Here is a 24,685-nt window from a genome sequence, read left to right on the forward strand (position 1 = left end):
CAAATTGGCCCTTACTTCTGTACCAACCATGAACATCTTTGTGTGCATCTCTGAGTTGTAAAACAGTAAAGCAATCCCCGACCCCATCCTCCTTCCACCCCCAGCACTGTCCCCTTCTTCCCTCCTTCTCAGCACTTCCTCCAGCTCAGAGTGGGAGTGGAAAACTATGAACTAAGGCAATTGGGAAGAAGGGAATGATTTTGAGCTGAGTGATCTGAGAGGGAGGTTGAGGAAGCTTTTTCTTTTCAGCCATCTTCTTCTTCTCCTTTAAAGCTTCAAAGCTATAGATGGGCACTCCAGCAGGGTCCCAGGATGTTGCTGGAACATCCAACCAGCTTGCAAACTGGCCCCCTTTGGGGCTAAGTGAGATGAGGCAGGGGAAGGAGTTCAGAGAGGTAGGGAGGTAACTGGTTGCCTTAGCATGACTGAAGGGTTGTGAGATCAGAGACCTCTGGGATCAGGGCAAGTAAGGCTTGGAGAAGCCTTTAGCAGGAAGCTATTTTTCCTTCATAAAGCAGCAGGTCAAGGGAGAATGGGAAAAGGGAATCAGTATGTGGCAGCAAAGTGCCTGTATAGCATGCTGCTGTAAGGGCCAGATCCAGAGTCCACTGAAGGTCATGGAAAAGCTTTCATTGTCTTCAGTGGGCTTTGGATCAAGCCTCTGAAGCAGCCCAGTTTAAACACATTAATCACTATTGCCTCTGTTGTGCTCAGTTTCTTAAATTTCAGTTAACAGAAGGAATTCTTTTAAAGATTGATCTCACTGGTTGTCTGACTTGATTGGTTTCCCATTAAAAGCTGGAAACCAGCTGGGATGCAGAAGATGCTTTCATGATGGAGGAATCACTTAAATGGGAAATGATCAGTGCAAGGAACAGCTGATGATGGTACACTATTTTCCATTTATACAGTTGGCTATTTTCTTGTTCTTACAGCACAAATACACCAACGTGTTGGCAATAAAGCCTGGCTGAATTTTCATATTGGCTGCAAACTTGATCATTCTCAACTGATCTTTAAAAAGGGCATTTGCTCTTCCCTTTATTTGATTTCCATCTGCAGTTATAAACTTAATCTCCCAACCCCCAGCTGCAATGAGCTGTATCAGTGAGAGTTCAGTTTCTCTTTTGGCATAAAAAACTTTTTTACAAAGTTACAAGGAGTTAAGTGCATTTATTTATTTATTTTAAACAAAGCTCTTGTCGTTTTGTGCATTTCTATTTTATCCATGTCATTTTGGTTCTTTTGTTTTATACTTCACATTTTTTCCACATTCTTTTTTCTTCCCTTCAAGCCTAGTTTATAGTCTCTGACAGGATTCTTTCTATGCTATCTGCCAAAACATCTGTTCCTTTCCTGAATAAAAGGCTTCCTTCTCCAGAAAGTGTCACATAGGTCCACAAAAATGGTAAACCTTTCTTTCTCAAGCTGACTTTGCCAATGTTAGACCAGTATTGAGAAGCTTTATACCCTTGTCTGTCTTGTCTCATTTTTCATTATAAGTAATTCATTGGAAAAATGACTTTGCATCTTTTGAATTTCAACATACACATTCATTTTCAAGACCCAATTTTAGATATTTGTACTTTCTATTTTTAATGCTAGATTTGTTCCCTGCATTACTAATCAAAGCAGACTTTTTCTTAGTATTTTAAATATCCTTTGTATTGTGGAGTCTATGTATGGAGTCAATGCCTAAAACTGATCCCAGATAAACAGACTTTTGTTTTATACTATCCATCTGTGTTGGTAGGACCACTTTTACATTAGAACTTTTATTAATTGCTTCTAATATAACTGCCTTAGTCACATCTTTTGGACTGATTTCTTGATGATGCTACAATTTTGCCTATCGGGCAGCCAGAGTAGCAATTAGAGCAATGAGGTTTGCTTTTGGATTCCATCTGTGACTGACTAGTTGACCTGGGTCAAGTTATACAAACCTTCAGTGCTATGGTTTGCCCATCTATGAAATGGGAATAAGAATTGTTACCCATCTAACAGTGATGTTGTGAGTTTGGTTTATGTTTATAAAATGCTTTGAGAATCTCAGGAAAATTTGCTCTACATGAGCAAAGTAGTAAAGTTTTCTCATCCCTCAGTATGAGAAATTCCATCTTCTCTAATAATTTTTCATGCTATTTTTAAATTTAACATGCAATTTAATACAATTTAAATATTTGTATTTCTTCAATATAATGAGAACATCCATCCTTTTCTTTTTGTTTTGCACAGTAAAGGAAACGAGGACATTTTTATTTGGGTTGATCTGTGGCCTGATTGGCTTGTAGCTTGTTATTTAGACCATTGCCTCTTGAATATATTGGTATTTATTCTATAAAGAGGAGGGGTTGCAGGTGGGTTTATCTCAAGTTCCTGCAAATAACTAAGGCCTAATAATGCACATAGTCTGGGGGTAGATGTCGGAAAGACTGTTCTCCTAAGAGTAGCTGTGGAGGTGTTTTAGGCTGTGCTGTGAGACATTTCAGTCTTCTGAAATTTTCAAGGTGTAAAATCCCACAAAATTAACTGATGAAAAATTCTGTGCAAACTCTGATTGAAAAAAAATCGCCAGTTTCATCCACCTTATTTCTGGGATAAGTGTGTCTCCATTCTGAGATGGGAAACAGTGGTACTGGGGTTTCCCTGATGAACTTCACTAACTCATCAACCTGCAAGAGGGCAACCACAATAGTTTCACTGCATTCTCTCAAATAATGTCAGGGCTTTCCTCTGTCCCCAGCAACAACTGGTAAAAAACACCTTCTTCTTAAGTAATTTTTGTTACTAATGGAGAAAAGTCCCAGTATAACAAGGAACCAGGGGAGGAAAGATCCCAATACTGATGAGAATGGAGAAGGTACATTTCAATATAAATTGATATTGACTGGGAGATTCAAAAACCATCAGGCAGATTTAGGTCTCAGCCACACCAGTAAATTATTTTTAATTAAACAGTAGAAAAGCAATGCTATCTTCCTTGTGGCTGGAGCTGCAATCTAAGCAGTCTTTACATGACCAAGCAGGGAAGTAACTCCCATTTTACCCTTCTATGTGGGCAACTAACATCTATCCCATGAGGAATCCATAGAGTTTTAGAAACATAGTATCATGCTGTAAATTGTGGGACAATAGTAAGTAATCTGTCACAGGATCCTTTAGAAATTTTTGTTGGTTTATGTATATATATGTATATTATGTATACACACTGCAGCAGAGTTGCTGCTGCAACACGCCCTCTCATGACTGGATGTGGCATTGCAGCAGTTGTGTCTCAGTTTCCCTCTTGGGTTCTTTGGCCTATTCTGGGTATGGGGTGGCCTGATCCTCTGGCCAAGACATCTTAAAGAGTCTGACCCTTTCTGCACAGGGCCACAGAGTTCTTTAACACACCCAATAGAAATATAAAGACAACTGAATCTTCAGCCCCGATCAGGCTCAGCTGGCCGCTCCTCTTCCTTGTAGGTGAGCCTCAATTATAATGCAAGAACCTCCTATCTGTCCTCAGGTTCCTGTGCCTCACCCCACCCCATAGTCTAAGGCTGGCCCAGTTCTCCACTTTCCCATGGTTTCAGGCAGGCCTTCATCCCTCAGCAGCTCCTGATTTCCAGCAGGCTTCAGGAACAAACTGTCTGCTTCCTGCCCTTCCAGACTTATTGGTCTTCTAATAGGCCCCTCCTCAGAGAGAGGGAGCTCACTACATCCTCTCCCCTGGATCTCCTCTCCCAACTGACCTTCTCTCTCCTTTTTAAGTCCATCCCCTCCCCTTCACCTGAGCATACCCTCCCTAGGTGCAATCAGTGAGGTTACTAGCATTCTCAGGCTCCCTTTAACCTTCTGATGCCTGTGCTGGGGTTAGATATCTCAAACATACATGTAAGTAATGGAACATTATTTACTAACTTCTAACATATATGAAAATACTAAAACCTGAACTATATAACAGCTTCTGCTGGCCATTTGTGAGATGACATCAATTTCCTAGTTCCTAAATTCTGGTTGATCTCTTATTATTATTTACATTTGAGATAAGGATACACTATGTACTCTGTAAGGCTAAGCAGTCAAAGCAGAGGGAATCTGAATTAACTTCTGAGGTCATGTAATTAGAGCCAGAGACATGTCTTTGAGAAACAGTGGCTGTTTTACAATATCTTTGCAACATGAAGGAGTAATTGGATCAGATCAGGGGAAACCATTATTCAGAAAAACTGAAGTAAGGCGTATTATAGACTTAAAATTAGTAGCTTTTACTAACATGCCTGGATTTCTTTCTAGAAATGATGCAGTCAAGGAGGCAGGGGGAAGAATAATTATGAAGGTCTTGTTGCAATCACTGTGTTATAAAATAAGGATATTCATTTGAATGCGAGGACTTTAACCTGGTGCATGTATTTTATTCCTTTAACCCTCTATCTTCTGTTAGAATGGGAAAGATAAAGCATTTTAAATTGGTACAATCTAGTCATGTCCAAGATAAGTCAAAGAGAATCAAAATAATCTTGATTCCATTTATTTGCCCTTTAAAGTCTATTTTTAGATCAAGGAATATTGGCAACTACAGGCAAAGTGGACTTTTGACCACTAGTAGATTATCTGCAGTGGAATATCTACAGAATTTTTCCACTGGATCTCAGGATATACATAGGCTAGAAGGAACAAGCATCATAGATTCCAAGGCCAGAAGGAACCATTGTAATCATCTGGTCTGACCTCCTATATAACACAGGCCATACAACTTCCCTGGAAAAATTCCTAGAGACTCTCTTTTAGAAAAACATCCAATCGTGATTTTAAAATTGTCAGTGATGGAGAATCCTCCCTGATCCTTAGTAAAGTGTTCCAGTGGTTAATTACTTGCACCATTACAAATTTATGACTTATTTGCATTCTGAATTAGTCTAGCTTCAACTTCCAGCCATTGGATTGTGATATACCTTTCTCTGCTAGACTGAGGAGCCCACTATTAAATATTTGTTCCTTGTGTAGGTACTTTATAGACTGTAATCAAGTAACACCTTAACATTCTCTTTATTAAGCTAAATATATTGGGCTCCTTGCACCTATCAATGTAAAGCATCTTTCTTATCCTTTAATCATTTTTGTGACTCTTCTCTGAACCATCTCAAGTTTATCAATATCCTTCTTGAATTGTGGGCATGAGAACTTGACACAGTAGCCCAGCAACAGTTGCATCAGTGCCAGGTAAAATAACCTCTCTACCATTACTCAAAACGCCCCTGGTTACGCATCCCATGATCAGCTGATGGGTTGCCACCAGCAGAGGTTCTGTTCAATAGAAAACTAAAAACAAAAATGCCTAATTTTGTAGGAATTGATATAGCCGATAAAAATGACTTGACTATGTATAAAAAAACCTGACAAACAAAACTGTTAAACAAAAGGTTTAATATGACAGGGGGTCATGAGAACTTGAGTGTTTGCAGCAACATGATCATGCCCGTATCTATGATGGAAAAACGTGGTCAAAAAAGGCAGAGGTCTCTCATGAATTGGCTTCTAGGTCCTATGAGATTGTCACTGCTGAGGGACTGATGTACAGATGGAATAGGAGACACCTTCAACAAATCCCAGGCTGAAGGGAAGACAAGGAGACAAGACATAAGATAGGAAGAGAGTAGGAGTTCAAGTCTTCAAAGATGGAAGAGCACGCATGGGTACTTAGAATCACAATGTAGAGACTGAAGCAATGACACGAAGATCCATGAGACTGATCAGGCACCTCAAAGACTAATAGAAAATTGTTAGAGCATTATTAGGTTTCTTTACCTGTATATATACTGTTGTGTATTATGTTTCTTCATGTTTTTTTGGAAAGGAGAGATTTGAGGAAATCTTTTAAAGAGAGCCATTCTTGGGAGTGGGCTCCACCTAGCCTGACAGAGCACAAGGCAATGCCGTGATACAGAGAGTCTCACAGAGAGTAGTCAGACTTTGCGGATGGTCTAGGTCTTACATCTAATAATAAGCATCTCCCTCAGCTTTGTCTAAGTTTCCTTCATAAGAACCCACAAATATTACAGTTTACACTAGCTGAGGATCTGGTCTCACCTATTTAATTATAAAAAATGTCTATTTACAGTTTTAGGTTGGGCTCACCTGAATTGCAGGTCACTTAAAATAATCTTTAAATGAAATTATTACAGGTCTAAGGTGATGATTTGACATCCCTCATCTTCAGGTCAGTTCACAAACAGGAAAAGCTCAGGCAATAGCAGGGCAAATTTCCGACATGTGCTTCAACCATGAAATGATAATTCTTAACCTACTCTGGAATGGGTGGCAATCTCAGTGCCAGTTCTGTTCTTTGTCTCTCTAAACAGATTACCAGGAAGAGCATCCACTGGCAATTTGGTGTTTGTGATACAGAAAGTGTCTATTAGGAAATGGACTATGATCACTAATTGAGTTCACATATACTACTACCCATCAACCAATAGACTGTTGATCACTATTGAACTTTGCTGGATTTGAACTGGTAACCTAGAGCTAAGGGTCTCTAAATCATTATCAAACATCCATGCCAGATCCCCTGCTATGCAGTGTTGTTTTTAACCATACACTGTCAACAGGAATAGGCTCAGAAATGCCAGTGTTAATTAAAAACTTTGGTTGATATTTTCAGACTAGATGTGGATACAGCTGTCTTACTACAGGTGTCCAAGTCTGAAAAACTGGGCCTAGTCTTCCAAGACCTCCAGATGAGAATTCTGACTTGAAGCCAATGGCAGTTCCAGTCATCAAGGGATTATGGGATTAGGCTGTTTTACTGACAGTTCTCTCATCAGAAACAGAGCTTGTGAATCTTGGCAGTTACAGTTCTTAGGAGGCTCAGTGAACATTTGTTGGTTTCAGTTTGTATAAAGTTCCCACCTCCTAAGTGCCAGGAAAATCCCAAACAACTCAAGATTTGCCTTGTGTTGGGTTTTATTACAAAAGTTGTACATATCATTAACAACAAAATGCTTTTGCCTCTGTGTGAAGTTTCAGGTTTCCGTGTGAAGCACAGAGAAGCAATTTTCTTTTAATCATTCCTGAATATGATTGTATTGTTCTGGGCTCACAGTTTCCCTCCCTGAGTCATATTGTTCTTAGATAAATACTGGCAGTTTTCAGGCTTTCATTTAATCATATATACCATTGTGATGGGTGTCTTATAGTTGCAAATATCGGTCTACCTTGAGCTCAACAGGCAAACAATCAGGATTTTACTACTAAAACTATGCAACAACATTCTTACAAAACTCACACTTGGTAAATATGTGTTTTCTCGGACTGTTCTTAACATTACCAGCCACCAGGTAGCGTATTGTTGTGTGTAATCATAGTTAAATTGGTATTAACCTGGAGAAAACAGTTTCTTATGGATATGACAGTTGAGTGGGTAGGTTCATATCCCCAAGGTGTATGTGTGTGTATATACATTCACATACACACCCCTTAGGGATATGAACCTATCCACTCAACTGTTATATCCATAAGAAACTGTTAACTGATTAATGATGCTTAGATACATGTATACTTAACTTGTTCATTTACTGTATCAAAAAGCCATAGTTTTGCTTTATTTCTTATATGGTTTGCAGATATCAGATACTATTTTTTAAGATCCAGTTTCTATCCATATTGCCACTGTCCAAGTTAATCTAAGATAATGAATTTAGTTTCAGTTTTGAGCTTAGGAAGTTGAATACTGTGAAAAAGATTAATTTACAAGAAACCAAATAGTTTTGTAAAACAGTATTATTCCAGGATTCTGAATCTCTTGTGTCTGTTGACAATGGGAGGTTGCAGCCCACATTTTAAATTTCACAAGGGAAAGACACATGATCGGAAAAGTTTTTTGAAATGCTTGATTCTACAAGTTTGAGACAAATATTCTCTTTAGAAATAGAGTTCCCTTCAATGCCCGGTGAATTCAACTGGAGTCTTTCCCTTGACTTAAGTGGGCACTGGACTTGACCCATAAAGGTAAAAAAATAAAAGTCAGAAATGGAAAAACTTTTTAAATTGACCCACTTTAAAGATAGCAGATTAAGTTAAAGAACTCTGGGCTTAATCATGCTCACCTAACTCGTGTGATTATTTAAAAGTCAGTGAAGTTATTTATGTGAGCAGGGTGAGCAAGATTTAGTCTTTTGTCTATATTTGCAGAAATCAAATTCAAGTTTGATTAATTACATGACAATCCAGTGGAAACCATGGGTGGAGGGGTTTACAAATGGCACCCCCATGAGCAAGCAAGGCCACTACACCCTGAGGGGATTGACTTTAAGGGAGGGCAGATGGTGTTGGCAACTATTGCTCTTGGCACAGCTTTCAGCAGGGGGAAAATCCCTGAAAACTGAAGTCAGAGATCCCCAGGGCGTGAGCTAAATCAGCAGCTTGTGGCCGCACTGGCTGGTTTTCTGCTCTTTTTATTGCCACAACTTGCCTCTGGGCTGGCTTTCTGTCACCAAAAAAAGCTTGTGGCCTTTTCAATTCATTTAATCTGGTTTTATACCTCTGCCAAATAATTTAACAAACTTATTTTCCATGAATGAACAAGACAGTGTGATCTATTGGGTAACGCATTGAATTGGGAGTCAGGAGATTTGCCACTGTCCCATTGTGTGACTTAGGGCAAGTCACTCATATGTTTGTCCTTCAACCCTTTCTCTGTCTTGTCTATTTAGACTGTAGATGCCTTAGGGCAGACACGGTTTCATACTATGTATTTTGCAGTTACTAGCACAATAGGGTCCTGATCTCAGTTGGTGCCTCTAAGCTCTCACATAATATAAATAATAATAATATATACCATTAACTATGGATAATGAAAGAGACAATAGCAGCTCTTCTTCACACCAGGCAAAATGGAACTGCTAAGCATGGATATTTAAATGAAATGCTTTTATCAGCTCATTGAATGTTGTTTAGAAAATATATTGTAATGAAACTATAAGCCGTAGAGTGAGGTTTTTAGTATTTTTTCAAAGCTATGTTTTGTATCAGTGGTTGGCAGGTAGCAAATGAAATTTTCTTGCTAAAATTATTTTGTTTTCCATTGCTGCTCAGCCACAGAATGATAACAGATGAGACCATGAAAAGATACTTCTTGCTTTTGGACAGATATAGGAATATATCGATAGATTATGGTCTTCATCCATTTTTGACAAGGTAACTTGAATGTTTATTCTCTTAAAGGCAATCAGCCAAAATCTGGTGTGATTCACTGCTGTGGAATCCCCTGGGTATAAGTGGCTGCACAGCTGTAAGCTTAGACAGAATTTGCCCAAATCACTTCAATGCGACCAAACCGAAGATGGTCAAAATGATTTGTGGTCAAATAAAAATCAACTTAAACCATTGCTCGGAACTCAAACATGAAGTTGTTTTTTTTGTTTTTATTGTTCCAAAAATTCTATTTTCTCCTTTTTCATTTGAGGACCTCTGCACTTCCTGGTTCCAGGTAGAACTGCTATTCCACAAGAAAGTATTTTCAGTTCTTCCCAACATGCTCTAATCTCAAAGCCTTGTCTTGTGAGAATTCCAGCTTAATTTTATGGATGCCTGTGGTTTTCTAAGGTTCAGATAAGCCTCTAAATCCCACACATTTTGTGGGTTTCCCAATAAACCAAATATTGGCCTGCATGAAAAGGCCAAACAAGTCCCAATTTGTTTTACCTATGTGAGTAGCCCCTGTAAAGTCAGGTTTGAATACCAGATTACCATCCCCTTTCCCACTCTATTTTCCCTTCTTTCTAATAGAAAAAGTGAAGAGTGAAGACACCACAACTTTATTAGGACAGAAACAGCATTTGTTGAAAAATATATAATCTTTCAGCCACCAGTCATTTGGAGGAAGCACTTAGGACTGGGGCACTCCTCTTTAATTTACTCCTCTGGACCAAGTTTCCTTGGGCCACATTGTGTCCAGCTGCTTCATGTGTAAGAGGAGGTCTCAAGAAGTCTCCCCCTGTTGTTCTGCACAGCAGCTGAGTACAACTGAAGTAACTGCAGATCAGACATTTGGAAACCTTTTCTGTAGAATTTAAAAGAGAAAATACTTATGAAACTTGTGCTCAGGCTTTGATAAAATCTCATTCCCAGATTCTCTGGACACATGAGCTGTGCTTGGCACAAGTTTACAAGTATAAAATGACTGTGGTATTTGCCAACACAGACATTAAATAAACAGTATTTAACCCATTGTCAACCACTTTGGGAGAACTTGAGAATGAAAAGCCCTGTATCAAATCTGTTATGTTGCAGTGACATAACCACTGACCTCCACACACCAACCCTGACAATTATGCTTACTGTCCAGTAGCTGGATGTGCTGAGACAATGTTCATATATTTCTCCTTCAGTTTTTCCTTTCATTGGGAACAATTTTTCATAGAACAACCTCCTTCAACTTATGTGTCAATGCCCTAAGGCCTTTTTACTCATCTAGATTTAAATTAATGACCTCACTGATGGCACCAGCAATTGAACCATCGCTCTCAAGAGCCAAGAACCGCATATTGAATTTGATTAATACTGTTGGCTACTAATTTTCACTTTTAATTAGATATGACACTATTGTAGGAAGAAAATACTGCAGTGCATAAAACAAATAGCATACATCTACAGCAGCATTCTACTGTATGACCCCTGACCTGTTTTATTTAGTTGGGCTGCTACTGAACATTCTTCCACAACATCCACTTGGACTGATAATGAGAAAAATACCACTAGCCTAAACATTTACCTGTTAAAATTTAAGGATAATCTAATGTGAATAAGTACTTTGCCATACAAATGTTATTAGATTACATGATGCATGTACATGTTTAATGACATTGGGTACTGTCCTTTATCTCTTTGAGACATTTATTGGATGAGTGTCATCAGGGCCGGCTCTAACTTTTTTGCCGCCCCAAGCAGCAAAAAAAAAGTGCTGCCCCGCCGTGACACCCCCCCCCAGCGCCGCCCCGCCCCGCTGAAACACCCCCCCACAGAGTGCTGCGCCGCCGAAACCCCCCCGCCGAGTGCCGCGCCGCTGAACAGCCCCCGTGCCCTGCTGCGCTGCCGAACACCCCCCGTTCCCCGCCGAGCGCCGTGCTGCTGAACCCCCCTGCGCGGAGCGCCGCCGAACACCCCTGCCCCCCGCGGAGCGCCGCCGAACCCCCCGCTGCCGAACATCCCTGAGTGCCGCGCTCCCGAACACCCCCGCCCTCCGCGGTGCGCCGCACTGCTGAACTCCCCCCCCCCCCCCCCCGCGTGGAGCGCCGCTGAAACCCCCGTGGAGCTCCGCACTGCCAAAACCACCGCCGAGCGCTGCGCTGCCGAACATCCTCGAGTGCTGCACTGCTGAACACCCCCCGCCCCCCGTGGAGCGCCGCGCTGCCGAAACCCCACCCCCCGTGCGGAGCACCACCAAACACCCTCCGTGGAGCGCCGCGCTGCCAAACCACTCTCCGCCGAGGGCCATGCCACGCTGCTCCCCACTACCCCAAGATTGGCCGCCCCTTACCAGGTGCCGCCCCAAGAACGTTCTTGGTTGGCTGGTGCCTGGAGTCGGCCCTGAGTGTCATGTGACAATAGTGAAGAATCACAGAAAGACCAACATTCTAACACAAGAGGTGGTATTATCCCTGAAGCTACTCGTGTCTCTGCTTCACAGTAGAGATTCTGTTGAGAACTCTTCTTTGCCCCTCTGCTGCTTGGCTTCTTGTTATGGCATTAAAGAAACAGCACTCACGTTCTTTCAGTGGGGTTTTGCTACTGACATCTACACAGCAACTGAGCAATTAGAAAGCAAACATACTTAGCAAAGAAAAAAATTAACCCTCCTCATTACATCCTCAAGGATTGGAAGACTGTGCTGATAGTGTTCACAAGACAATGTCATGGGAGTATTGTGTTCACCCAAAGGCAGGGGTGGCAGGTTTGTAGAAATATTGGTGATGCCCAGAATGCCCAGAGCCTGCCCCCCCAAACTCTGCCTCCACCTGCCTAAGGCTCTGTGAGGGAGTTTGGGTGGGGGGAGGAGGGTTGGGGTGCAGGTCCTGGGCTGGGGCAGGGGAATAGGGTGTAGGAGGGGTGCGGGGTGCAGGTTCTGGGAGGGAGTTTGGGTGTGGGAGGGGGTGTGGGGTGCAGGCTCTGGGAGGGAGTTTGGGTGCTGGGTGCAGGCTTTGGGCTGGGGCAGGGGGTGGAGATGGAGGAGGGGGTGAGGGGTGCAAGCTCTGGGAGGGAGTTTGGGGGTGAGAAGGGATGTGGGGGGTGGAGGTGCAGGAGGAAATTTGTGGGCCAGAGGGTGTGTGTGGGGAGGGGGTATAGGTGCAGACTCTGGAAGTGGATAAGGGGTTCTGTGCTTACCTGGGGTACCTCTTCCTGCAGCAGCTCCTAGGCGGGGCAGGCTGGGGGGTCTCCACGTGCTGCTGTCTCCAGGCACCGCCCCCGCAGCTTCCCATTGGCTGCAGGGGCATTCGGGGCGGGAGCAGTGTGCAGCGGCATAGCCCCCCACCCCCCACAGGCTGCAAGGATGTGCTGGCAGCCATGTGGAATGAGCGTGCTGGAAGCCTCTCAGCCCGTCTGAGCTGTTGGGTGGTGGCGGGAGCCCCCAGGCTGTTTTAAATCGCCTGGGGGTGGCAGGCAGGGACGGGGCGGGGGGGGGGGAAGGCAGGAAACTTTGCTGGAGCTGGGCCCCCGGGCCAGGAATATTCCCAGTGCCCGGACACCACGGGCCTATAGAACTCACCTCCCATGCCCAAAGGGATACATTTTGGAAAGCACATAGAATTGAACTTCATTGGAAGTTGGGCATACAACTGCCCTTTGTGCCTTTGAAATTGTAGACATCTATACATCTATTGTATACAAATACATCTATTTGTATACAATAGGTAACTGCAGATGAAAACAGATGATTGTCTATAACAGGAATACATGCGCTGGCCATAGAGCTACCTCTTGTGTATGTGCCTGTTTTCATTTATGCGTGCCTATGATGGTTGCACAATTTAGGTGACTATTTTTTAAAATCTGGCTCTCAATATCCTTGACATGAAAATGACACATTCTATCAGCATTAGTGGCTACTGTAACCTTATCAAATAGCAGCTTTGTGCTACTTCATGCAACTATGAATAATCCACTTATCAAGCAGATTAGTTATATGAATATTCTAATACGTCTCTACAAAAAATGTGGTGCAGTAATAGACTACTCACATTGACTCACAAACAGCAGTAATGGACTACTCACATTGATATTAATATGGGAGCTTTTTAATTTTATTGATTCATGGAAGAGCTTAACAATGAAGAATTTTCAGCTGAATGTAATTAGTAATATGTTACTAGAGGACAATGTTTTGCACATTAGAATACTGTCACCTGCTCAGCTCAGACAGCACAGAACTGCTATTTTCTTGACAGCCTTAAAGTCTTTTTCACCTTGTTCAGCCTACCTATGTGGTTATTCACTTATTTGAAAAAGGGCATCTTCTTGAACACGGTATATATATATATATGATGATCTTATATATATATATATATATATATATAAAATCAGACTACAGTGCAGATTTTTATTAAAATATTGCTCTGTGGCCTTTCAGCTATATTCTAATTTTATTTAATATTTCTTTCTACATGTATGCAGAAAATGGCAAGCCAATATTAATAAAAGAGGGCTTACAGGAGTGTGGAATGAGAGCAATAGATCCTTGACAAAAGTTATTTACCTAGCTAGAGTTTCATTTGAAAGTTAACAGAACTCTGTGATGCTTGTATAAAGCAGTGGTCTTAAAACTCTGTTAGACATTTTAACCCACTTTAATTTATTCCATGAAAATTTAATCCCCTGCTGAATGGAGCTGGTGTGAATTTTCAAAAGTCATAATCCACTGAAGTGAAAAATCTTTAATGATGACATAGGCACCAGGCTTCAAGGGTTTAGTTTAAATTCTTTCTAAAAATGTAAAACAGAGGGCAAGAGTTAATAGGATATTTCATACAGTTACATTTCAATCCTCCTCCAAATCTTTATAAATTCACTTGCACCTCAACCATTAGAACCATTCTGGCTGAATTTCTCACGTTTCTAAGGCAAAAATGAAGAGCTATAAAATCATAATGTGAGGAAGTACTCTGTGTATTGTAACTCAGTTTTCTTTCAGTTTACAGACTATTATATTGCACATGATGGCATAATGTCTTCTAAACTGAAAGAGAAATGACATGGTTTACAAGCCAAACTGCATACATTCTGACATAATTATTTTATCATGCAAGAAAATGAAAACAAACTACACAACATCAGACACTTTTCTAGCTCTTCTGCTGCCGTGGGAATTTTGCCATTGAATTTAGTGGGGACGATTTGTCCCTTAAATTGAAAAGTTATTAATGCTCTCTGTAAAATTGTTCCATAAAAACAATTGTAAATGTATTTTTACTTAATCAGTGAATTTTTTATTATATTATATGACATAATACCTGTAATAGTCACTTGGGGACATATTTTAAAAGATCTTTAGGCACCTGGATATTAAGGATGGAAATAACTTCTTTACATGACCATCTGCATTAATACTCTATGTCAGATTTTTTGATGAAAACCAAAAATTTTCTGCACAAAGCAGACATGGTTTGCAAAAAAATTTGTTCTATCAAAAATCCAATTTTCCATAGGAAAACAATTTTAATGGAAACAATTTTGACCGGTCCTGCCCAAGATATCTCTGACCCTGTCAGCAATGCTCAGACAATATTTTCACTAGTATGGATGACTGCACATTTCCAGTGTGCAGTAGTTAGCATGGAGGGCATTCCTCAGCCTTAGGTCTCAGAGTATTTTCATTTTCTTATTATCTTTTATTACCCAAGTATAATTTTTTAAGCTGTAATATCCATTTCCCCTCATTCCTGTGTTTTCTTCTCATGGTACATCAAGGCAGAGAAAAAAGCCCAGGTTCTCTCCCAGGCCCTTTTCTTTTCTAACCTCTTGATTATTTACTTAAGAACTATGAAACAATTTCTAGAGCCGGACCCTCAGATGGTATAAATGGAGCTATGCCATTAATTAATCCAATTAATCTGGGTCTTAGAGTTTAGACACCTTCTGCATCATTGTTTCTTAGGGATTGTATTGAGCAGTGTTGATATGAGAAGAACAAGAAATGTGCCCTTTGTTTTGTTTCCCGGGAATGTGCAGTGACATCAACAGCAGAGGATGTTCTAGTGAATTCAGTTGATCATGTGCATTGAGAACTGGAACCTCAGCATGGTGTAACTAACTGAGGTAGTTTCTCCTGCAGTGTGCCATTAAATTGAAACTGTTCTTGGCGGAATCATCTTCCTTGTTTATGGATAAGTAATGTGCATAGTCTCATGCAGCTACTTGACATAATATCATCAGAAGATGGGGAATGGGATACTTAATGGATGTCCCTGCTCTCTTATGGCATTAGAAAATTTCAGCCGAGAATACACTCTGAGGCTGCATATTTTGATAATGTACAGTCAACACATGCACCTCCACCCATCTGGTCATGTAGCAAGAAAGGGTTAGAAATAAAAAGATAGGACTCTGTGTGAAATATTAATCAGCAGGGCCTTTTGTTTAAATGTGTTTTTCCTCTTCTTTCAAAATATTAATGTGTAATGCATCACAAGGCCTCTTCTGCATTTCACTCCATCTATTATAATCATCTCTCCATCAAATTCTAATGTCAATTTCTTTGTTTAAATTATAATTTGGAATGCCATTGGCATTAGTTTGTGTGCCAACTACTCACTGTGTAATATATATTCATAGTAACAATAGTATCTAGCACTTTCTCTTACCCAGTAGTATTGCCCTATACTACTCATATGGCTCTAGGCTGAGCCACTACTACAAAGGTGATCAAAGTACAACAGAGTCCTCAATCTTCAGATCTTCCCATCAACCAATAAACCAAATAATAATGTTTATGGGTGGACATTGGATCGAGGTGAGAATTCTGAGTTCTTGTGTCTCATCATTAGAGTGCCATTTAGACCTATGTTGTGTTCACATTCCTGTACTAGCAAAGTACCTGAGGCATCTGGCCAAGGAGTCAGAATTCTGTGTTGCGCTACACAGTGAATATGCAAACACTGAGCTGACAAATTCCTACTACGGTATGCCAGCCAAAATTAACTTGGTTTTTTTTTATTAGTTATTTACCTGAAGAGAGAAATTTCCTACCTTGAGTATTAGATTGTTTGTTTACATTTCCATTTGCCCTCAAGTATTCATACACTTAGAGGAATAAATACATAATTTCTAAACCAATATTGTAATTATATATAATGAACTGTAATAGATCTACAGTATAATGAAAGACTAAGAAATCAAGAGTCATTTTGTACCACTTGGATTTTTTAAAAAACTTATCTGATCTCAAGCATCCAGGTTTGGCCTACGATAGGTAATAAGTTCATGTGCATGAGGGATGTCTTTAAATTGAACCCCAAAGGCTTTGAGATAAATGAGTTACCCTCTCTTAAGGAGTCTTAAGTGAGACAATAATGCTCATGAAAAACACATCTAATGAAGTTAATGTCTAATCAGTGACATCTAATGTCACTGTGAAAATGTCTTCAGTCTCTAAAAGGATCAGACAAAGACTGGAGTGTTTTGTTGAAACTCAGTGAAACTGGACATACAAGTCAATTCCATAGTCATGAAAATATACTTTGTCTCCATAATATAAACTTTGTATATTATTTTCACTGAGAGCACTGTCCAAAATTACAAAAAATATATTGAACAGCAATTTGTCATTATTCATGGGAAAAGGGTGACCAGATGATAGTGTAATTTCTGATACCACGAGGGTCTAGTGACTCTATCTAGGGGAGATATGCATTCTCCACCTAAAAGGTCTGAACCAAGGCCCATTATACTCATTGTACTCATTGTGAGTCTTTCAGTGACCTCAGTGGGCTTTGGATCAGGCCCCCAAATGTCTTCTACTCTTTGTTGTAGTTCCCTTCTGAACACCTGAAACCTCCCACCATTGTAATCATTTAAAAATTTCAGGAAGCATTTCTTTGTTGAAGAAAAAATCATATCTTTACTTCATTAATGACATGCATTGTACTAGGTATACCTGTCAGCATGTCATACTTTATCTATTACTATTTCTATTATGGTTGTGCCTAAAGCTCCCAATGAAAATCAGAGCTCCTTTGTGCTAGGCACTATATAAATCTATAGTAAGAGACAGTTCAAAGAGCTTTTGTTGATAGAAACTCATAGTACAGATTTTGGCAATGTCGTGTAAAGTACAACCCAAATAAATCTTGACACTTATTGTCCATGATAGTTAAATTTACTGTGATGTTTATGTCGGCCCAATGCTAATTATAGGGAATACTACAAATCCCCCATACAGCAAAAACTTACCCAAATAACTTTCCATGTGAGAGGAGTCCCATTGAACTCTACTGCAGTATGGTAAACAATACAGTGCAGAACATATCAAGAATTAAATGGCACCTGATATATATTCAGTGAGATGGGGGGGAAGAGAAAGCAAAATGGATGTTATTGTACATGTATTTTTGAACTGTGTGTACATGCTCTAGGGATGAAGACATATTCACAACAAATTGAAATACTTAATATTTTTTGCATTTCATTGAGTATTGGAAATTGGTCCTGTTTTCATGGTATTTTTATGCTAAAATGGGACCATTTTCAAGTGCAATAGTTTTCACTCAGGAAGCATGCAAAATGTCATGGGTTTGGATGTTTTCTTACAATTATATTACAGTTTTTGTGACGGTTTTGAGATGGTTGGGTAGATGTGAACACAGATATAACAAAATCATAAAATAAATCCTGCTTTTCCACATGGCTGTATTAGCCAAACTATGTACTACATGGCGTGTGCATCTGGGGGGAATATATGTATAGTTACAACACAACATAGTAGTAGTATGGGAAAAAGCTATAGGGTTGCAAACGAGATACTATCATTTTGCAAATACTACTACTTTGATGAGCAATGAATTGTATTGTTAGCCCTTTTGGGTGCTCTTGTACTATTTAGTCAGACTCTTTGCTCAGATGCCTGACAAGGGAGGGCAGGAGCAGGTCTTTAATCATGAATGCGGCCAGTTACCCAAATAGAAAATCACAAACAGAGGTCTCAGGGCCAACTGCGTGACTAGAAGCTCTTAAACTATTACAAAATCAATGAGAGTAACAATCAATTGCGTTTGTTAGGTCAGATATGAAACAATGTGTCTTGCTTGGAATCTGAAACTTCCATTTAAACTTGAGATATACTAGCTTTTAAAACACTCATGATTTGTAGCCGACAGCAAGTATTTCAGAAATATCCACTTCTTCTCCAGGGTGCTTGGTTTTATGTAGCCTAAAAAAATAGCTTTTCTTCAAAATGAGTTTTATGGTGTTACATCCTGTTATGTGGGAATTTGCTGTTTAATCCTTTGAAATGTAACTCACTGGAACACAAATGTTTTTTAAAAAAAGGAAGGAGAAGAAAAAGCAAGCTGTGAGGAGAGTAAAATATGACAATAAGCAATTTATTTCCTACCTTCAGATTGCAGGCACACTAAATCTGCTAGTTAACTGCTTAGATTCAGACTGGCACATTTCTTCTTTTAACCACATTTCTCCTACTTTGCTCTCACTCCTCATAAGCCTCTGCAAAATTATGTTCTAAGTCTCTCTTCCCATGATATCTTCATTGCTGCTTCATTAACCAGTGCTCCATCAGACCATTTCATTACAGCCTCTCTCCTTGCTCACTGCGTTGATGCTAAGACACAGATACAAACCACCTATCAAATGCTAGGTGGTATTTATCCTTCCTGCCATTCAAAAGATGGAAAAATCATCCAAGGGATAAATCCTAAATAAAGAGCACATTCTATTTATTTCTTCTCTTGGGCTCTGTCCCCACCCCAACTTGAAAGGCATTGGTGCTATTCTGCTAATACTCTGACTGACTTAATTTTTTTTAAAAAAAGGCTGTCATCATACCTGTCATCACCCCTTCAAGATGTTCAGTATTCCATGTGGCATGTCTGGGAGGGGGCGCAACTACCCTAGAAAGAGAAATCTGGTCAGCAACACAGTTCAGTTCCATGTTCATAAGGATATGGAAATATCTTTGTTATATTCGCTGCCTTTCTTTACAAATATCTCTAGATTGCACCAGCAGGAAGGCGTCATGCTATACGTGTTATCTTGTTTCCACTGAGTTTCAGGGAGTAGGGATATGTCCAGTTCATTTTGATAAAGGGAGGAGGCATTTATAAAAGCAAACAGGATAATGGGATGGCTCCTAAAACACCCATATGATGAAATTACCAGCCAGGGCTGCTGTGATGCTCATTGTAGCCAGGCAAAGGAGTTAAGAGCAGTCACAGTCCACTTACAAACCAAGATTGGTCAGCTTACCCTTCAAAAAGTATGACAATGTGTACTTTATTTTTAAAGCTAGAATGGAAAAATGAACATGGCTAGCTTAGGTCTTTTTGCTCTGGTGCTGACAGATGTGAAAAATTGGCCCTGACATTTTTAGATTCCTCAGGATTTCAGGGCAAGGATTTCATGATTTTATAAAACTTTGATCTGTATTTTTGGACTGTTCATTTCACTTAGATAGTCTCACTTTTGTAATCTTCACTTTAGGAGTCAAACACTCACTTGGATTTCTGTGTTGTGTAATTCACTTGTGAATTATGGCTTGGGCTGCACGGTGGTACAGGGATATCAGGCACCCCCTCTGCAGAGCCATTGCATCCACTTTGCATATAGGTGGGGGGGGGGTCTTGGGCAGAGCCTTGGCTTCGCTCCTTCTCAATGTGTTGGGTGGCACAGCTATACCACTGCCTTTGGGAGCATATGTTAACCAGCACAGCATACTCCTTCTCTGTAGAAGCAGGGGGACCAGGAGGGAAATGTGACAGCTCAAGTCAGTCCAGGGATAACACAGCAATGTGCTGCCTGACATTAATGCAGGGCTCGTGGAAAAGCCGTGATCAAGCCCTTTATTATTCTCTATTATTTAAATTGTAGTATAGCCTAGAAGCCCCAATTAGTCATAGAGTTTTAAGGCCCGAAGGGACCACCAGATAATCTAGTCTGACCTCCTGTCTATCACAGGCCACCACCACCACCCAGCACCCACACACTAAACCCAACAACCGAAATTAGACCAAAGTGTTACAGCCCACAAGAGACTAGACAGTTATGTGCAACATGCAGAGAATAGAAGGGACCAAGGCACCCCAGTGCTTGAGGTCCTGCAATGGCAGGGAAATGATTAAGTGAGGTTTACCCACATAATCCTGGCAAGTGACCCGCACCCACACACTGGAGAAAAGGCAACTCCCCGCCCCCAAGTCATTGCCAATATGACATTCCTTCCTGACCCCATATAGGCGATCAGTTAGACCATGTGCATGCGAACAAGAACTAGCCAGCCAAGCCCCTGAGAGAGAGAATGCTCAGTGCCACCTCAGAGCACTGGCCCTCACTGTCCAATGTCCCATCTCCAGCCGTGGCCATCCCTGATGCTTCAGAGGAAGGTGATAAAAAAAGGCTCAGAACAAATGTATGGGGGGAATCCTTTCTTAACCCCTGAAGGTAGATGGCTGAAAACCTGAAGTGTGAGCTTTAGGAACATAAGATATAAATCAGAAGTGAGCCCCAGGGTCCCAGCCCATCACCAGCATCAGGATCAGAGACCCCGAATGTGCTAGGTACTGTATAAACGCATAAGGATTATTCAGACAAGGGGAATTTGCAGTGGAAGAACTGCATTTATTCAGGTGCAGACTTCTAATGCACATTGACATGGGGGGAGGTTGCAGCAGCATAGATACATTGTTATTATTCCTTCAGTGTGAAAACCACCCCAGTAAAGTGAGAGCCATGGCATGGTAAGAGACAGTCTCCTCCTTAAAGAGTATATAAATTCAATTCAAGCCAAGGCACAACCAGTGAATGTGACAAACCAAAGGGAAAAGTGGGGGAGGGAGGGAGCATGTGGGTATTGAAAATAAGATCACATGCTTACACACACTTGCTACTGCACATGCTCGCTATTGCACAACTTGGTTGTGATGGTTCAACAACATCTTAAATTTTTTTTTTAAATCAGAAAAATCAGCTATCCCAAACTGGCACACAAAAGCAACCATTGGTTGTTGGACTGCTTGCTGACTTCACATTAGAAGTAGGTTTTGAGCTGGGATTTCTAGGGGCTTTATCAGAAGGGCATTGTATGTGTTAAAGAGAAATAGATTATGACTCCTTGGAAAGACAACACAAATTATCTTTCTGTTCTGTTTTACTTTGAGTATAGAGTATATACTTCAGTTTATCTTAAAATTAATTTTAACTCTGTTTAATTCTGAACTCCAAGCTCTTTGGCCTCAGGTGGGAACAATGGGTTTTGTAGATACCTATCTCAATCTGATCTTTTTTTTCCCCCCCAGGTCACATGTGCAAATTTAACAAATGGCGGCAAATCAGAACTTCTAAAATCAGGCAGCTCCAAATCCACACTAAAGCACATATGGACAGAAAGCAGCAAAGACTTGTCCATCAGCCGACTGCTATCACAGACTTTTCATGGCAAAGAAAATGATACAGATTTGGACCTGCGATATGATGCCCCAGAAACTTATTCTGAGCAAGATCTCTGGGATTGGCTGAGGAACTCCACAGATCTTCAAGAGCCTCGACCCAGAGCAAAGAGACGGCCCATTGTCAAGACTGGGAAATTTAAGAAAATGTTTGGCTGGGGCGACTTTCATTCCAACATCAAAACTGTGAAGTTAAACCTTTTAATAACTGGGAAAATTGTTGATCATGGCAATGGGACGTTTAGCGTTTATTTCAGGCACAATTCCACTGGCCAAGGGAATGTATCTGTGAGCCTGGTGCCCCCAACCAAAATAGTGGAATTTGACTTGGCACAACAAACAGTGATTGATGCCAAAGATTCCAAGTCCTTTAACTGTCGCATCGAATATGAAAAGGTTGACAAGGCCACCAAGAACACACTCTGCAACTATGACCCTTCAAAAACATGTTATCAGGAGCAGACCCAAAGTCATGTGTCATGGCTCTGCTCCAAGCCCTTTAAAGTAATCTGTATTTACATTTCCTTTTATAGTACAGATTATAAACTAGTACAGAAGGTGTGTCCTGATTACAACTACCACAGTGACACGCCCTACTTCCCTTCAGGTTGAGAATGAACAACATGTGTCTGAGACTGAAGCCTGAGGAATAAAAGAGGTCATATGACAGGGCTGTTACCTCAAAGAAGAAGGCCACCCCATTGCCTGGAATGTGTCTACACTCTGCTGCTGTTGCTGTCAAATGGCTGCAAATATGTTAGTGGAAAACAATCTAATGTAATTTCTGCCCAGTCAGCTCCATGTATCAGTCTAGTTGTAAATCACTATGGATTCGAAATAAAACCACACAGACACGCACTCTTTTCAGCTCACACCTATTAAGATTCCTGTTAAGAGGGCTGTCTTTGTCTGATACATATTGTTTCAGGATAACCTATCATCAAGCCAAAAGGATTAACTAGACAGAAAATGGTTTCTAACACAAACTGTTATGGAAATCTCCTTGAAAGTCTTGAATACATGCCAATCAATAATCCCCACTCATGCATTCTACTGCTTAGACTAGCTGTACTGGTAAATAATACTATAGGAGTAAATGCTTGTTAAAATGGGGAAAAAATGTGTGTCTAGAGTTCAGTATTTCTTATTATATGAACACAGCAAAGCATAGTGACTTTTTTTCCAGCATACAGTAGGCACATTCAAGGTGGCGTTAGGTGGCTCTTTTTCTGTGGAGGGAGCCTATTACTAGTAAAGATGAGCAGACATTTGGAATTTACATGTGGGCAGACATTATGGTTTCATATTTCTTCACTGAACATTTAAATTGGCAGAGTTGAGACCAGCTGAGCTACTTAAAAACTCTCCAACTGTTCTGCAAGAAGGAAAATGCCTGATAGACAACATGTAAGTTATAAGTGGCTGTCTTATCTTTATTACAAATATTGTAACAAATTCAATATCCTAGTCTTCATTTGTATGAATGGTTTGTATTGTACATAGTTTAACCAGTGTTATTTGAGCTGCTTATTAATATTAACTTGTAATTGTCTCTCTGCTTGTTATTGGTTAAAAACAATCAAGGAAATGAGGAATCCATTTTATCAATGTAGCTGTAAACTCCATTAAAAAGACAGAATTATGTACAAAGCATTTATTCAGCTAAAGTATTGTTGAGAGCTATACATATACAACATTACGGTCTGTCTGTATTTAGATATTTTATTTCCAGACAAAAAATGAACTGTACATAAAAATAAAATACTTAAAGTTGAGTTTCAATATGTACTGTGTAGATGGTGGTTTAAATGGTCCAACAAGAAGACTATGCTCAAAGTCCATCATGGTTTTCAATCTTGCGTCTTCAAATTTGTGCAGAATTATCCCAAGTTATAGCAAGCAGGCAGATCTCAATGCCGTCATAGGGCCTTGTTGACTTCAGTGGGAGTCATCCCTCAAAGGACAATTTGCAGGAGCAGGTCCTAAATTATTATTAGTCATAAATGAAAGCAACTTACCAATTTAAAAGTGGGAAAAGTTGTTCTCTCTGTGTGTGCACAAGTCTGCCTTTGTCTTAATTATAACCTAGTGTAGACACAGACCTCCTTGTATGTAGTGGAAGAGTTTTATTCCTCTAATAGGAAAGCAATTGATTGTACATTATTTTTGTGCATAGTGGCACACTTTGTCCCCAGCTTCCAGCTATCCAACCACAATAACTTCACTGGTATGTTTATACCTAATTGAAGGCTGTATTGAAAGGATCTCAGATTCCCTTTCATTTCTCTTAGGATTACCATTTGTGCCCACCCACACATGAATTTTATCCTTCGCTCCTAGATGGCTGCCAAAGCTGTGCTGAGAAAAGTCTATGCAGGAAACAAAGAGAAGCCTTTCCAAAGCCCAGACATGCACTTCTCTAATGCTCCGGAGATTCAAAGGTCCAAGAAGTGAGAAATCAGAGACCACTTCCAATCCCATGTTGAATTGCTGGGACTTAAATCAAGATCCTAGATGAATCTTGTCACCTTAACCCTCTTACTAAAGAATAGTATGAAAATGAAACAAATGAATAAAACTAATGACAAATGTTTATACCATTGACTATAAGTGAAGGAGAGGCTTCCACAGTATCAAGTCTTTAACTCCTTGGAAACAACATGCTAATGGAAATTATTTCTTCATCATATGAGAGGACAATCTTATTACCCTGGATCTGCGAACTCTGCACAGTTTTGGAGAAAGAGATGGTCCAAGCCATAAAGTTCAGATTCTGATCCACATTTCCACAATGTCTGGGAATACGCAGAGCCAGGATTTTGCTTCTGCTTCACCTCTGCTAGTAATTGTAAATCGACTGCTAGTGATTCATGATTTGTGTTGTGTGAAAAGTATCTGTTCTGCATATTAAAATATTTAAAGTTGAAGTAGTCCACACTAAGGACGGGCTCCATGTTGAAGTCAACAGAGCCAGGATTTCACCTTAGGAGTATGTAAAATACCAGTATTAAACATTATTAGTAACCATTATAATG

General features: G+C 40.3%; 1 protein-coding gene across 2 annotated transcripts in view; it reads left to right on the top strand.

Moving 5' to 3' along the window:
* Positions 1–23,432, top strand: part of NXPH1 (neurexophilin 1) — a 176,326-nt gene extending 152,894 nt beyond the window's left edge. For both annotated transcript variants that reach the window (XM_005299885.5, XM_005299881.5), the window contains one exon: positions 21,501–23,432. In XM_005299885.5, coding sequence (XP_005299942.1) covers positions 21,501–22,262 — 762 coding nt within the window. In that variant the 3' untranslated portion in view covers positions 22,263–23,432. The remainder of the gene's footprint in view (positions 1–21,500) is intronic.
* Positions 23,433–24,685: the final 1,253 nt, after the last annotated feature.

Source organism: Chrysemys picta, chromosome 2 (genome assembly GCF_011386835.1).
Source record: "Chrysemys picta bellii isolate R12L10 chromosome 2, ASM1138683v2, whole genome shotgun sequence".
Classification (NCBI taxonomy): Eukaryota; Metazoa; Chordata; order Testudines; family Emydidae; genus Chrysemys; species Chrysemys picta.